Below are 17,129 nucleotides of genomic sequence, written 5' to 3'. Positions count from 1 at the left end.
GATGGCAACAAAATGTAATGATTCAAATGAAACAGACTACCTTTGGCAAGAAGGATGGAACAGTTCGTAGCTGCAATGCCCTTGGAGTCATGCAGAGGAAGGGCTCCTGGCATGACAATGCTTGCATCTGTTGTGAGAACTAGCCAGTTCGGGGAGGACAGGGACACACCCCTCCTCAGATGAGTTTCCTGAAACAACCATTGAAGGTGACAGCAGACTCCCCTCGGTAAGAGGAGATGAAACCAAATAGTCTGGAGACTGTGGGTTCCAACATGATAACAATGAGCGTTTAAGAGAACTCATATGTGCCCTTGCCCACGGCACTACTACCAGGATTGCCGCCATCAAAACGAGAACTTGGAGATAGCTTCACATCATCGAGCATACAGTGCTCGCCAATTGACGCACCTAGTACATTAACTTCTGTATCCATGTGGAGGGAAGAAAGACCTTACCCCACCTGGTGTCGAACCAGATTCCCAGATACTCAAAGGACTGGGGAGGCTTGAGGCTGCTCTTGGAAAGGTTTACTACTCAACCGAGTTCCTGTAACAAGGAGATCACCCTGTTGGTTACCCGGAGACTCTCTTCTAGGGACTTGGCCTGGATCAACCAGTTGTCAAAGTACGGGTGCACCAGGATTCCCTCATTTCTCAATGCTGCCGCTACAACCACCATAATCTTGGAAAATGTTCTGGGGGCGGTGGCTAGGCCAAAGGGCAGGGCCCGGAACTAGTAATTGCAACCCAGTACTGCAAAGCGTAGGAAACTGTGTTCTTAATGGATTGGAATATGTAGGTAGGACTCTGATAGGTCCAGGGTGGTTAAGAACTCTCCCGATTGTACGGCCATTATCACAGAGCGCAGGGTTTCCATGCAGAAATGATTCTCTTGTAGATGTTGGCTGACACTCTTGAGGACCAGGATGAGGTGAAAGGAACCTTCCTTCTTGGGTACGATGAAATAGATGGAATAACGCCTCGTATTTTCCTGGGGCACAGATACTGAGATTATAGCCCTCATCCCAAGGAGCCTTAAAAGAGTAGTCTCCACTGCCTGCTTCTTGTGCTGGGAGTGGAAAGGAGTCATTATGAATATGTCCCGAGGACTGGTGTGTAATTCCAGTGCATATCCTTCTCGTATGACTTCCAGTACTCATTTGTCCAAAGTAATCTCGACCCACGGTTGGTAAGAGAGACAGATGACCCCCTACCTCCTTGTCCCAAAGGTGGGTCAGTAAAATCTCATTGGGTTTTGTCATCAGGACTTTATTGCAACGAGGATGGCTATTGCACAGTTCTGGAAATGGACAGGGACACCCACACTTCGATTGGTACAAAGGAAAGTACATTTTTATTGTAAAATGGCGGCAATTAACGCTGAGATACATTTATTTATTTTATTTAACAGTTTTATATACCGACCTTCATAGTAAATAACCATATCGGATCGGTTTACAATTAACAAGAATATAACTGGGGTAACAATTCAAGTATACGAAAGGTAAACAATGACTCTGTGCCCAAGTTTCAGGCCGTTTGGCACCCATTTAAGTTTCAGGCCGTTTGGCACCCATTTATCACCTGGGAGAAGCATCAAGCAGCCCTGTAACATCACCTACTTCTGGACCTCATACAAATAGTAGCCTAAAGATACCCTGGACAACTACAATCCCATTCTCCACTTTAATTTTCGGACTTTTTCGCTAGTCCTGGACTATTTCACCGGACTAGCATGACTGAGCTCATGGATGGGGGGAGGGATCCTGATTTGGGTTACATGACTTGTTTGTTTGCTTTGTTAGCCATGCTTGCTAGAGGCTGTTGACTTGGTTTATGTCTACAGCGTGGTTTTTGTTACTAGTTATTACATACTCAAAATTATAAATTGAAAAAAAAATCTCATTGGGGTTCGGGTCGAGCCTGCCCCCAACTGCCGGGTATAAAAGGGCTGGGATTTCCCAAGGGGTCAAGACCTCTGAAATGTTGAATTTCTGTAAGGATGGAAACGCTGGGAACCCCTGGAATGACCCCTCATAGGTGAGGCACTGTAGTTGCTTCCTCTTATCTTACGGTAATCGGGGAACTGGAGATTTGTCCCATTTACTGGCCAACTTTTCCAACTCGCTTCCGAATAGGAGTGATCCTTTAAAGGGCATCTTTGTAAGATTAGCTTTGGAGATTGCGCCAGCTGACCAGTTCCACAGCCATAGCTGTTGTCTGACCACCACCACTGAGGCCACTCCTCTGGCCGAAGTACGGACTAAATCAAAGCCTGCATCTGCTAAAAAGGCGATAGCGGGTTCCATAACTGCTCTGGAATTCACCCCCGAGTCATCAATCTCCTGAGAGAGAAGCAGACACGAACGAGCCACCAGAGTGCAACAAGAAGCAATCTGTAAGGTCATCGATCATCTATCATGCGCATCTTTTAAGGCCACTTCTCCTTCCACTGGGATAGTTGTTCGCTTAGAGATGGCCAGACCAGTGCGTCCACATTAGGGAACCGTAAACATTCTCTTACAGCTGGGTCCAGAGGGTATAGAGCTTCCAACACGCTGCCCCCTTTAAAACTTGCTTCTAGGACATCTCATTCCAAATCAATCAACTCCTGGATGGCGTCCATCACTGGACAGTATCAGGAGGCTTTCCGCGGGAAATCAGAATGGGGGTTCTTCTTTGGTTCTGTCAGAGTCTGCCCCAGGAACTCCCAGTGTCTTCAGGGTCTGGGAAACCAGAGCTGGTAATTCAACTGTATGAAAGAACCGTAACATGGTCCAATACAGTTCCAACCCAGTGGGATTTCCCCATCTTCCAAGGAATAAGGATCCTCCTCTTCATCTGTGACATCTGGGTCCCTGCCAGGGATACCGGCTGAGGTTCTGTCCGGACAGGGGCAAGTGAGGCAGTAGACTGCACTTATACGAAGGCTCATAGCCCCTGAAAAAACTCCACCCAGGAAAAGGCAGCCAGATCCATGCCTAATCCAGGAGGTACTGGGATGGGACCAGTTATATTTTCCTCTCTCACGGGTGACCCAGTAAGGGGATACTGAGATCCAGCGTACTTCGAGGTAAGGCAGTGACCAACCCATCATCCGAATGGAACGAGTCTGGTTTAGCAAAGTTTGAGGAGGCCAGTTCCCCTTGGGCTTCCTCACAGTGGCGACATAAGTTGGAGTACAGGTCCAACCATGAGGCTCTAATAAGGCAAGCATTGCAGAGAGCAAGGCGCTTATGTTTCTTGATTGGCGTCGCCACTGGCTGTGGTAGCTATGTGCTCTTTTGGCTCACGCTTAAAAATGTATGCATACAAATTTCTAGTGTCTGGGTAGGGCATGGCAAGGCTTGCACAGCCCTTCCTGTATCGTGCATTTTAAAGGATGTGCGCGTAGGTATACGCCTGACGTTACGTGCACAGCGCCGATGCATTGCGTGTACTGGTGTCCTAGGGAGGGCAGTATGGTGTGCACGCAAATGCGCTCAAGATGGCTCTGCCGTGGCCTACCACATAGTGTGCCAAGTCTACATAAGGGCCTAGCCCACCGGGAGCTGCTCAACCCGCTCGGAAGCCCAATTCCCCTTATCCCCAACGGAAGCAGGAATGACGTCTATGGTGCGCTGAGCACGGAGACCGAGGGAGACCTACCAAAATTCCCTCTAATCTTTTTTTTTTTTTTTTTTAATTTACCTGGGCTCAGCGCTTACCGGCTGAGAACAGAGACGGTCTCCGGCTGTGAGTGGGGAGGACTTTGGCCAACACCACTGCGCTCAGCTTCCTGCACCTGCTGCCTTTCAGCTGCCTAAGCAGCAAAGTCCATGCTGGGAATCGGCTCCCGGACCAAGGCACATGTCTGAGGGATCTTGGAAATCGCCTCAGGAATTCTCAGCTGAAGGAGGGTCCTTTAAGTATCACCGCAGGAGAGCGGGGCTCAATTTTCTTCAATTTAGAACATAGAATTTCTCCTTCCAAAAAGTACAGCAATCCCTATAGGGAGAGGTATGTCCACCATCTGCTGGAGACTGAGAATACTGGAGAGGTGAGGTCACTGCAGGGGTATATGTATGGTGACATCAGTTTTGCAATCTGACTCTATGACCCTATGAGGAAATAGTAAAGAGGTTAGGGCTGTTCAGCTTGGAGAAGAGACGGCTAAGGGGGGATATGATAGAAGTCTTTAAAATCATGAGAGGTCTAGAACGGGTAAATGTGAATCGGTTATTTACTCCGGATAATAAGGACTAGGGGGCACTCAATGAAGTTAGCATGTAGCACATTTAAAACTAGTCTGAGAAAATTCTTTCACTCAATGCACAATTAAACTGTGGAATTTGTTGCCAGGGGATGTGGTTAGTGCAGTTAGTATAGCTGGGTTTAAAAAAGGTTTGGGTAAGTTCTTGGAAGAGAAGTCCATTACCTGCTATTAATCATGTTGACTTGGAAGATAGCCACTGCTATTAATAGCATCAGTAGCATGGGATATACTTAGTTTTTGGGTACTTGCCCGATTCTTGTAGTCTGGATTGGCCACTGTTGGAGACAGGATGCTAGGCTTGATGGACCCTTGGGTCTGACCCAGTATAGCAATTTCTTATGTTCTTATGACTCCGTCTCTATCTGCTGGCAGGGGAGCATAACCAATTGGTCCTGAGTCCATCTGGCTAAACACTAGGAAAGAACCTTTGTAATCCAGAGAATTTGCATCTTACAACATTCATCAGTTTAATAAAGTTAATTCTACTCATTTACTCTATTGGTTGTTCATTAAATTTTGTGTTAAAATATACAAACCATAAAAATATACACACAGCAACACACTTACTATGAAGATCCAAAATATAATCATCTCCCAGTTCCATTTCCAGATCCTTCTCCTGCAAAGACACACACATTTCACATCAGTACACAGTCTATTAGTTTTCCATATGGGCACATTTCTTCCCAATCTAGTACTGACCCAGCATGCCTCAAAAACCACAATGAAGTTCACTCACCAGCCTTTTTTTTGGCAAGTCCACTTCCATGCGTCTCTTCCGTGTCACGGCTCCCTCAGGGATAAAGGGAGGTCTCTCCTGTGATGACAATGCCAAAAGTCAGCCTAACATGACCCCATAGAAAAGTTTTTCATATTGCAAATCATTTCCCTCTCTAATCCCAAACTGCATTCAAAACAATTCTCACAACTAAAACTGAATGAAAAAAAAATATATATATCCCATCATATCAGCCAATAGCCTATCCTCTCTCTATATATATTAATGCAAATTACAATTATATTGCCACTCCACAAACCCTGCTCAGCTGAACACAAATTTATCAATGCAAAGATACACTACACATAACAGCTGTGAAACTTGCCTTTTCATCTCTTTTTGATGGCACAGCTAAGTGTAACCTGTTTAACACATCATTCACTTTGTTCCCTTTCATTTTGGTATCAACACGATGAGCCAGAAGTCTGTCACAAGCCTAATGCCAAAGGAAAGAAAAAAATAGATTACAGCAGTTGGCTTTGTTGCACATACAGAATGTTATGGTCGGAATATGTGCACATGAAGGAAACAGACCTCTGTTTTAACCTTAATCACACCTTCTTCTGTCAGGGTACTTGTTTCAATCACAGGCAAGTCTTCTGCTTCCAATTCTTTAAAAATGTTCTGGGATGTAAATATTTAAAAAATATATATATATTATGAAAATTCTAATTTGTTACAAGGTACAACTTTTTTACCATTACAGCAAACACAATTTTGCCATCATTCACCAATAAGAAACTGCTATACACAGAAATATATATTCTCTATATCAATTGCTATATAGCAAATAAAAATATCCAATCTGAACAGAATCTGTTGCTTGTAAGTACAGTTACAAACAGTACCCTGGTTTTACATCCAAGAGCTTCATCAAACCAATAATATGAGGGGAGGGGGGGGAGCATACTTGGGTATAAACCTCTAGTACTGATTTTATAACCAGTATGTACTCCAAACCTGTCCCACAATTCTCAGGGGAAGTATACAACTGCTTACATCAGTAGTTCCCAACCAGTCCTCGACACACCTAGCCAGTCAGGTTTTCAGGATATCCAAACTGAATATGCATGAAATAAATCTACATGCACTGCCTCTACCATATGCAAATCTCTCATGTACATTCATATGGATATCCTGAAAACCTGACTGGCTAGGCGTATCCTGAGGACTGGATTAAGAGCCCCTGGCTTACAAGGTTCATTACCTATTCATGAATCCTCCTGAGACACTAGCTAGAAAGCCATGAGCTTCTCCTTGTCAAATATTTCAGGCTATTACGTGAATCACTGTTAACCTTTAATTTTATTAAAGATATTTAAAACATTTACATTAGAGTGTGTCTGGCCTAAAAAATGGGAGAGGCACATGTACAACCTGATTGGCAGAGATCACATCACCATACCTGAGAACTTTTGATTCTCAGTTACTGTGAACATAGGGTGGGGGGAGGGACCAGATGTACACAAACTTACTCTCATACATACACACACACACACACAAAGTAACACTCACATGTTCATGATCCATTTTCGATGCATACATGCTCATTCTTACATGCTATCATTCCTCATTCTCTGGCACATTCTCATATGATCACTTACAACTTTACTCCTCTCATTCTTCCCATATACGCACCCCCTCACACACACACACGCCCACTCACCCTCACACCCATATTCATTCACACTTTCACTTCTCTTCCTCCTACACAAAACATTCACACTTTCAGACATGCCCTTTCCCCTCCCCTTGATATACTCCCTCCCCCATGCACACAACAATTCACATACACACAAACACAACAACAAATACCCCCCCCTCACCAACTACCTCTCCCCATCCCAAACTCACCTGTAGCAGCAACCTCCTCCTGGGGTTGATAGGACTCCTTCTTCCAGCCAATAGCAGCAGCATCTTATACTGCTGCTTCCACTATTGGCCTCCTCCCTTCTTCCAGCCAGCACAGTCAAGAAAAATGAAGGAGGCATTCAATTGGCCCATGCAGGTCAATCAGATGCCTTCTAAGCCTGGTTTTTCCAGTATTATTGTAGCAATAAGCTGCCTTCAACAGCTCTTTGCAGTATCTGCCTGTAAAATAGGTCTAAGCTGACTGCTTTACTAGCGCATCAACAGCAAGGCACCCAGAGATTACAGGTATTGGCCTGGAGACCTGAGAATTCCATTAGAATTCCAGAGTCTCCGGGTCAAATCCAGAGAGTTCCCAGGTATGCACATCACCAAGACAAAACTTAAATGCTGTCCCTGAAGACCCCTGCGGAGTGCAACCCCACTGGTATATCACCTTAAAAGCAAAACCTTGACCCTGCCTGGCTGTGAAAGCTTTCAATAAACACAACGGGAATTATTCACTAGTGAATCAAAAAATTCATTATTCCCAACTGACTTAATAAAAAAACAATTTATACTTTTGTATATATGTATTAAATGTGTATATTCAATTTGTAATACATACACTCAATAATTCATTTTACAAATGTAAACAATTTTATTATATTGCACTTATCCCCATATACCAGATACACATTGTTTTATATATCAAATTTCACACATCTTTGTAACATGTATCAAAAACACAACAATAATAAATCATGCTTTTTCAATTCCCCCCCACCCCGGACATGCCAACACCCAACACCCCACTAACAACAGTTAATATCTGCATTCACACAAACAATGATTAATTGATGGGATGGATTCATGATACAAAGAAGAGAATATGAATTATATATATATATAGTGCGAGCATTTGAGCTTTATGGGTAGAATGTTTTTAGGGGGTGTGTATGTTGTGTGAATGCAGATATTAACTGTTATTAGTGGGGTGTTGGGTGTTGGCATGTCTGGGGGGGGGAATTGAAAAAGCATGATTTATTATTGTTGTGTTTTCGATACATGTTACAAAGATGTGTGAAATTTGATATATAAAATAATGTGTATCTGGTATATGGGGATAAGTGCAATATAATAAAATTCTTTACATTTGTAAAATGAATTATTGAGTGTATGTATTAGGGGTGTGCATTCGTTTGAACTTATAGGTAAAACGCAACTTTTTTTTTTTTAACTTAAAAAAGTGATGAGGCGAAAACGATCGGATTTCCAACGTATTCAACATAGCTATGTTGAATACGTTGGAAATCGCGATTGTTGATCCTAAATAAAAATTTAAACCCCTCACCCTCCTTAATCCCCCCCCAAGACTTACCAAAACTCCCTGGTGGTCTAGTGGGGAGTCAGGACGCCATTTCTGTACTCCTTTGCGAGGAGCACGTGACGTCGGCGTCACGTCGGAGTGACGCCGACATCACGTGATTCCCCGCGCGTTCGCTCCGGGACCCTCGTTGGACCCAAAAGGAACTTTTGGCCATATTGACCGAAATTGACCCCCCCTTTCGACTTATGGACTTATGAACATAAACTTTTGGTCTGCACATCCCTAGTATGTATTACAAAATTGAATATACACATTTAATACATATATACAAAAGTATAAATTGTTTTTTTTATTAAGTCAGTTGGGAATAATGAATTTTTTGATTCACTAGTGAATGATTCCCGTAGTGGTGTTTATTGTTAGCATGGGGGGGGATCAGATAAATGCTCTCTTAGTTTGCCAGATTAGGCTATCTGTGAAAGCTTTCAGCCACACATGCGATCTTCATAATTAAAGAATAATGAATATTTCCCACTTATATAATGACAGTTTCAAAACGACACTGAAAGATAAGCCTCAAGGATGAAAAAGAAATGGTTAAACTTGTCACAGAATCATTTTGTGAAAAGATGAAAATCTCTAACCTGCTGTTCTTCAGGAAGTTCAGAAATCCTTTTCACATCACATTTGTTTACCACAATAAGCAGAGGCTAAGGCAAAGGGAAGAAATAATTTTAAGTTAATGTAATCCTCAAGAATTCCACCAAAAACCTACTATAGACTGTGTTCAACACAAATTACTCCACCCCAGGCAAAAAAACAAACCAAAACCTCCACTACAAAGCATGACCAGCCATATTTAAATGTACAGCATGTATCAGGCAGTGTAGATATAGAACTTGTGTGGCTATTGTTATGTTTTAATGTAAACCGATGTGATGTATCTAACGAATGTCGGTATAGTAAAAACTTTAAATAGATAAATAAAAGAGTCAGAGAAGCACTAAAAGTCTCATCAGCTTCTCTCCAACTCCAACCCATCCCCTTCAATCACCCCAGCCTCACAACACATTCTCTCCCCTCCAGCCAGCCTGGCTCATGAAACACCCCCATTTCCAGCCAGTCCTCAGTCTCTCTTCCCTCTCCAGCACATACACTCAAGTTTATACACATCTCTTGCTAAACACCCCTTTTCTCACTTTCTCCTAATCTTTACTTCCTCCTCACCATTTATTATCCTATTTTTCCTCATCTCTCATTACTCTCTATGCATAGGCACGGTTTGATAATTTTGGTGGCAAGAGATTTAATATCCTCTTGTCTGCTTCACTCCCCCATCCTAACCTATGTTCCCCCAATTCCTTCTAACCTAACTTGCTCTGCTTCCTCATAGACACTGCTATGGGATGACAAGGGGTGGCAAATGATACCCAAAAAAATGTCTTGTCACCCCAGTTTCAGAATCCAGATGGGGTAGGGGTTACCCAAGTATCCACCCGAGCCAATGCTGCAGGTGTTCTTGTGTCTATGCTTGCTGCAGTCACCAATCCTCCTCCTCACTGTCCACCCTCCACCCAAAATCAGGTCAACAGGAGTAGCATTTAACTTAACATCATCTCCTGCAGCCATAGGGCCAGTCTCCCAGTAAGAGATGTGAAATTATGCAGACCTGCCTCACAGCAGCTGTATTGCTACTCTTGCTGATGGCCACTATTTCCTGGAAGAGTGAAATTGGACTCATGGGGAGAGAAACTGAGGCTGGCCTCTGCCAGTACCAACATAGACAGTGGGAGTGGGAAGACCCTTGGAAAAGAAAGCGTGAGAAGGTGGGGGAAGAACATAGGAAAGAGCACCTGGGTGGAGAAAGAAGGTTAAAAATGCCTCCAGAGGGATGGAGGAAGGGGTGAGAAGGTGGGGAAGAATCTTTTGGAGGAAGGGCATGAGGAGAGGAGAGGAGAGAAGAGCATCTGGAGATAGGGGTGGCATGGGTGAGAAAAGGGAAAGTATCTAGAGAGAGGGATGGAGAGTTGGCATGAAGGACCTAGAGGGGCTGGGAAGGGATGGAGAGAATATAAAGAAACAATATTATGGAGGGGATCAAAGAAAGAGGAAAGGGACAGGTCTATGAAGGGGGTGGAAGTATATGGAAATGCTACTGGGGAGGAGGTGAAAGAGGGAGAATAGGAAGTTTGGTATGGAGTACAAAGGAAAAAAAAGGCCAGATGTCAGAAAGGGATGGGGCTGATGAAGAAATGAAAGTCAGAAGAAAGTAGTTAAGGGCTAGAGAGGGGGCCGAGTAAAGAGGATGGAAATGGGGAACTAAAAGCAAGTTTGCTTACAGCAACGGTGTTTCCGTAGATAGCAGGATGAATTAGCCATGCTGTCATGGGATCTGTCAATCAGGACCGGGAGGCGGAGCTTTACAAAGCAGAGATTAAGATTTTAGCTCTCTGCGGCTGCGCGTGTGTTCCCGTGCAGGAAAGTAACAGATTCTCCTCAGTCTGGTGACTGCCAGGGAGGAGGGTGGGTCCTGCTATCTGCGGAAACACCGTTTACGGTAAGCAAACTTGCTTTTTCCCGTTGATAGCAGGGCTGAATTAGCCATGCTGTCATGGGAGTCCCAAGCTCCCGATCAAGTTGGTTATGGTATATATGTTTGTACGTGATCATGAACAGTGTGGCATTCACCTTGTACAAGAGGATAGAGATTTCAGGATTGATCAAGGCAGTAGTGCGATGTGAAGGTATGGAGCGATGACCATGTAGCTGCCTTACAAATGTCAATGGGTTGTACATGTTTAAGGTGTGCCAAGGAGGCCGCCACTGCACTAACTTGGTGAGCTTTGGGAACAGAATGTAGTTTTAGGTTTTGTTTGTTGTAGCACAACTTGATGCACTGTGCTATCCAGCTGGAGATGGTGCATTTAGCTACCGGTAGTCCAGGTGCTTTCGGGTCGAAAGAGACAAAGAGTTGAGAAACACGGGAGTCCGAGTTGTTCTTTCTTTGTAATGTGCTAACGCTCTTTTGCAGTCTAGCGAATGCAGTAATTTTTCCCTGTCATTTGCATGAGGTTTAGGGAAAAAGATGGATAGTTCTATGGTCTGATTGAGATGGAACTGAGACACCACTTTCGGTAGGAAGGATGGGTGAGTTTGGAGAATCACTTTTTGGTGACGAAACTGTAAATACGGAGAATAATGGACCAAGGCCTGTAATTTACTGACTCGTCGTGCAGATGTTACTGCCACGAGGAATACCACCTTCCATGAGAGGTATTTAATGTGTGCCGAGTCCATGGGTTCAAACGGGAAAAGCAGGAGCTGTTCAATAACTATGTTGAGGTTCCACGGAACTGGAGGCTTAGAGATCGGAGGGCGAAGGTGAGTTAACTCCTTGATGAAACAAGATAGTAAGGGGTGATTGGAAATTGGAATATTGTTAAGTGGTCTGTGATTTGCCGCTATGGCACTGAGATGGACCCTAATAGATGAGGTTGCCAGACCAGCTTTGTACAGTGTATGTAGATAATCCATGAGTAACTCAGGTGAACAGTCTAAAGGTGGTACACCGTTAGAAGTGCACCAGGTAGATAGCGTTTCCATTTATAGCTATAGTTTTTTCCTCGTTGAGAGTTTCCTGGATTCTAACAAAATGGATTGTGCCGAAGTGGAAACTCCCTGTTCTGTTAAAAGGAGCCTTTCAATCTCCATGCTGTCAAATGAACAGATGAGTGTAGTGGGTGTAGAGCGTTCCTTGATCTTGGAAGAGAAGATCTGGACGATTCGGTAATCGAATGGGGTCCGTGATGGATAGTCGGAGAAGGAAACTGTACCACAGTTGCCTTGGCCAGGCTGGAGAAATGAGTATTAGTTGAGCCTTGTCTGCTATACACTTCTGAAGTGTTACTGTTATGAGTGGTATGGGAGGAAAGGCATACAGGAGGCCTGTCGTCCACGGAATGAGGAAGGCATCTTGGGCGATCCTGAACTGACTTGGTCTTATCGAGCAGAATTTGGGAACCTGAGCGTTGATCTTGGTTGCAAAGAGATCTAACGCAGGTGTCCCCCATTGCATGAAAATGTCTTGGGCTACCTCCGAATTGAGTGTCCATTCGTGAGGATGAAAGATGCAGCTTAGCCTGTCCGCCCTTGTATTTGCTACTCCTTGTAGATAAGTTGCTTGCAGATGTATGCAATGTTGGTGAGCATGTTTGAAGACTGTCATGGTCTCCTTACAAAGGGGCCATGAACCAGACCCTCCTTGCTTGTTGATATAAAACATTGCCACTTGATTGTCTGTGTAGATCATGACTCTGCGGCCCTTTAAGTGATCTTGAAACACTTGTAGCGCATTTCAAATTGCTCTGAGCTCCAATAGATTTATCTGCAGGGTCTGCTCGGAGATTGTCCATAACCCTTGGGTTTCGTAAATCTTGAGATGTGCTCCCCATCCCTTGCGAGACGCATCTGTGGTTAAGACTGCGTTGTGAGGAGGAGGACTGAATACTGCTCCTTTTGACAGGGTGGAGTGTAGGAGCCACCATGTTATGTCCTGTTTCATTTCGGAAGTCAACGATAACTTCTGTGTCAACGGCTGTGTGTTGTTTCCATTGACGTTTTAGTCCCCCATTGCAGGCGTCTCATGTGTAGCCTGGTGTTGGGTACTGTGAAGATAGCCGCTGCCATGTGGCCGAGGACTACCAGAATTTGTCTTGCCGATGGCCTTTGAGTGTTGTTCAACGAGTAGAGAAGTTGACGTATTTGTATTATTCTTTCTGATGGGAGATATGCCCGATTGCGAACAGTGTCCAGGCCTGCTCCTATGAACTGTAGTCGTTGTGTTGGTTGGAGATGTGATTTCTGAAAATTGATCACTAGCCCCAATTCCTGTAAGCACTGTATCACCCATTGGAGGTGATCGAGTAAGATCTCCGGGGTTGAGGCTATTATTAGCCAATCGTCCAGATATGGAAAGATGGTCATACCCTGTTGTCTGAGATGAGCCACCACCACAACCATGCATTTGATGAAAACCCTGGGTGCAGCCGATAGCCCAAAGGGAAGAACCTTGTACTGGTAGTGTTGATGGCCATAGCGAAAGCATAGGTAACGCCAAGAGGATGGATGGATTGGGATATGTGTGTACACATCCTTCAGATCGATGGAACACATCCAGTCGCTGGGTTGAATCAGAGGTAAGATCGATTTCAACGATACCATCTTGAATTTCTCTTTGGTCAGGAATTTGTTCAATTCCCATAGATCTAATATGGGCGAAGTCCACCCAACATTTTGGGTATGAGAAAGTATGAGGAATAGAACCCTGTTTTTTGGGTTTTTGGGAAAATTCGTCACATGGCCTGCTATTTGTGAAGCAAAGCAATCTCCTCCCCCAGTTGTGGTTGGAAGCTTTGACTCTTTAGAGTGGAAAAGTGAGGTAGTATGGGTTTTGTGATAAACTGGAGTTGATAGCTATGTTGCACTCTCTCTAAAACCCATTGATCGGTTGTTATTTTCTCCTAGGCAAGAATGAATTCTGTCAGGTGGTGCTTGATGTAGTGGTGGTGGCTGGTTTATTAAAAAGACAGCGTTGATTTTACTGCAGCAGCCGGTTGTTGTGTTTGCTGTCTCTGGTTACATGGTTTACCCCTACGTTGAGTCGTGTTGTTTGTTGCGGCGGACGCTGGTAAGATGGATACGTCTGTGTACGAAAAGATTGATAAGACCTGTAAGGCCTATGATTATAGGATTGTCTACGTGTAGATCCCACATAACGCGTGGTCGAGTAGTGAGATTGTGAAGTTAAGAATTGGATTGCTAGAGCTTCCTCCTTTAATTTTCCAACTGTTTCTTGAAACCGTTCTCCGAACAGGTTGTCTCCTGTACACGGGAGGTTCTTTAGTTTCTTCTCTTATTGTACTAGATCATAACCATGATCGTACTAGATCATAACCATACAGGCTGCTATGGCTGTCACAGACACCCTAGAAGATTTATTTATTTATTTAACAGTTTTTTTTATACCGACCTTCATAGTAAATTTACCATATCAGATCGGTTTACAATTTAACAAAGGGAAAAAACTAGAGTAAACAGATTCACGTAACGAAAGATAACAATAAGTAGGAATAAGTCAAAGTTAACAATCAACAAGGGGGAGAGAACTTGGAAGCTTGTAACAAGCTGGAAAGAAGATAGGCCGGTAAAAAATTTTACCATAGAGTGTACAAGTAAAAACTTAAGGACGGTGCTTTAACCTGAATGTCTCAGAGTCCATTTATTTTTTCTTGAGAAACGGAGTGCCAGACCGGGTAGGAATGAAGGCCAACTAGTGATTGTTCTGGTGGTTCAAATGTTTCAAATGCCTCATATATTGATCTTAGAAGGTGTTCGAGAACACTCCTCCATATCATGAAGAGGCAGTGATACCTGATCAGCCATAGAGGAAAGCATACCTTTGTGACTGTTTGCACTCATATAGGTATTGTACCATATAGAATTGATGGTGCATAAGAGGGCATTCAACATTGAGTTATGATACATCTTCCTGCCAAAGTCATCTAAACACCAGTTGTCTTTACCCGGTGGATACGAGGCATGCGATTTTGCTTTTTTGAATCTTTGCATTGCCGACTATCACAATTGAAGCATGTGGTAATTGTGGTATAGAGTAAGGCGATGTTTTTCTCATACAAAATTTTATATCCATTTTCTTGGAAACTGCTGATAGAGAATAAGGCGTTTCCCACGACTTCTGCAAGACAGAATGTAATAATTCGTGTGGTGGGAGAGATGTTGGTTCTCCCGGAGCATCGAAAACCTTTAGGAGACCAAAGGTTTCTGACCTAGGGTCTGTCTCCTTTTGGACCTCCAGATGTAATACCGTGCCCAATTTTTCTAAAACTTTTGGGTATGTCAGGTCCTCTAGAGGAAAATATGGTTCCTGTGGTTGTTCCTGTGGATCCAATGGGAATCCAGTAGATGACAGTGATGATGTTTGTGGAGATAGAGAATCTATAGGGGTACCTTGCTGTGAATTGGTGAAATTGGTCATTTTGTCATTGGGGATGCCAGAATAGACTTAGTTTTTGGGTACTTACCAGGTTCTTATGGCCTGGATTGGCCACTGTTGGAAACAGGATGCTGGGCTTGATGGATCCTTGGTCTGGCCCAGTATGGCATTTTCTTGTGTTCTAGGCTCCACCGACGGTTCTCTAGAGGTATGTATATTGTGTTCCGGAGAACTCAGATAGCTCGTTAGACATCTTAAAAGATGATTGAAGAGTTTCATAAAACCCTGCGAATGATTGGGATAATTGAAGAAATGCCTCTTGTTTGAGGAGGCATTGCTGAACAACCAGATTGTTTTGCTGGTTCACCTGTTTTAGGTGATACTGTAGGAATTTTAGCGGAAGCAGCTGGTACGTCATACTTGTTCCTCATCTTGCCCTCTGTGTTCTTAACAGAAATATCGGAGGATGAAGATGCAGCAGAGGAAGTGATTTGTATTAATTGTCTACGAGATAAGGAATCTACACTTTGTGGGTGAGATGACCTAGAAGTGGAAGGGCTCACTGCCCATGTATCTCATCTTCGCAGCTTTTTTATGTGAGTGACGTGATCGCCTATGGTGATGGTGTGACGATGATCCTGTATGGGTTCCATCTCTCAACAGTGATCGTCTGATTCGTTTTGACTTCACCTCTGTAGAACTAGAGTCTGAAGAGGTGGAATGAGGTACATGTGGAGACTGATGCCTTTGTTTTACCCCATGTAGTATTGAATGATGTATTTGTATGGACTTTGTAGTCCCACTGTGCGTCGATCTGTGTGTTTTCGGGTGCGCTAATGTCTTCGGCGCCATGTGCGATGTTTTTTGTAAGTTGTGCACATATACCGACTTGTGCGCAGAAGTCATCAACGCCGTGCGATGGCGAAGGTACAGAGAAGGACTACCAAAATGATAAGGGGAATGGAACAGCTCCCCTATGAGGAAAGACTAAAGAGGTTAGGACTTTCAGCTTGGAGAAATGGAGAAAGATGGCTGAGGGGGGATATGATAGAGATGTTTTAAAAATTATGAGAGGTCTATAACGGGTAGATGTGAATCGGTTATTTACTCTTTCGGATAGTAGAAAGAATAGGGGGCACTCCATGAAGTTAGCATGGGGCACATTTAAAACTAATCGGGAGAAATTTCTTTTTACTCAACGCACAATTAAAACTCTGGAATTTGTTGCCCAGAGGGATGTGGTTAGTGCAGTTAGGTCTAGCTGTGTTTAAAAAAGGATTGGATAAGTTCTTGGAGGAGAAGTCCAGTACCTGCTATTAAGTTCACTTAGAGAATAGCCACTGCCATTAGCAATGGTAACATGGAATAGACTTAGTTTTTGGGTACTTGCCAGGTGCTTATGGCCTGGGATTGGCCACTGTTGGAAACAGGATGCTGGGCTTGATGGACCCTTGGTCCTGACCCAGTAATGGCATTTTCTTATTTTCTACCTGTATTTGCTTAATCTCGAGGTTGCTTTCCGAGGTCCCTCCTTCTCTGGGGCAGCCGTGGGCGGGATGCTGAGTCCATCTGTCCTACATTAAGGAAAACAAAATTATCAGGTAAGTAATTTTATTCTTTCTCCATTTCCTAGCGTGTAGCCAGATGGACTCAGACCAGTGGGATGTACAAAAGCTACTCCTGGACAGGGCGGGAGGCTGCTTGTGGCCCACTTAGTACTGGCCCTTGCGAAGACTGCGTTTTCTCGGGCCTAAACATCAGGCGGTAGAACCTGGATTAAAGTGTGTAAGGAGGACCACGTTGCCACCTGACAGATCTCGCCGGGCGACAGTAGCTGGGTTCTGCCCAAGATACTGCCTGGGCCCTAGTAAAATGAGCTTTAACCTGTAGGGGTAAGGGCTTTCCTG

The 17,129-nt window shown here is 43.9% G+C and overlaps 1 protein-coding gene across 1 annotated transcript in view; it reads right to left on the bottom strand.

Annotated features, from left to right (window-relative positions):
• The window catches only part of GTPBP4 (GTP binding protein 4), a 116,143-nt gene that overhangs the window by 42,851 nt on the left and 56,163 nt on the right, over window positions 1–17,129 (bottom strand). The window contains exons 8-12 of the mRNA XM_029588538.1: window positions 8,855–8,920; window positions 5,567–5,656; window positions 5,358–5,468; window positions 4,994–5,071; window positions 4,822–4,873 (exon numbers count right to left, since the gene is read on the bottom strand). Of these exons, the coding sequence (XP_029444398.1) occupies window positions 4,822–4,873; window positions 4,994–5,071; window positions 5,358–5,468; window positions 5,567–5,656; window positions 8,855–8,920 (397 nt within the window). The remainder of the gene's footprint in view (window positions 1–4,821; window positions 4,874–4,993; window positions 5,072–5,357; window positions 5,469–5,566; window positions 5,657–8,854; window positions 8,921–17,129) is intronic.

This window comes from Rhinatrema bivittatum, chromosome 2, assembly GCF_901001135.1.
Source record: "Rhinatrema bivittatum chromosome 2, aRhiBiv1.1, whole genome shotgun sequence".
NCBI lineage: Eukaryota > Metazoa > Chordata > Amphibia > Gymnophiona > Rhinatrematidae > Rhinatrema > Rhinatrema bivittatum.
The sequence above is the reverse complement of the archived record's forward strand: the minus strand, read 5'-3'. Positions and strand labels throughout refer to the sequence as shown.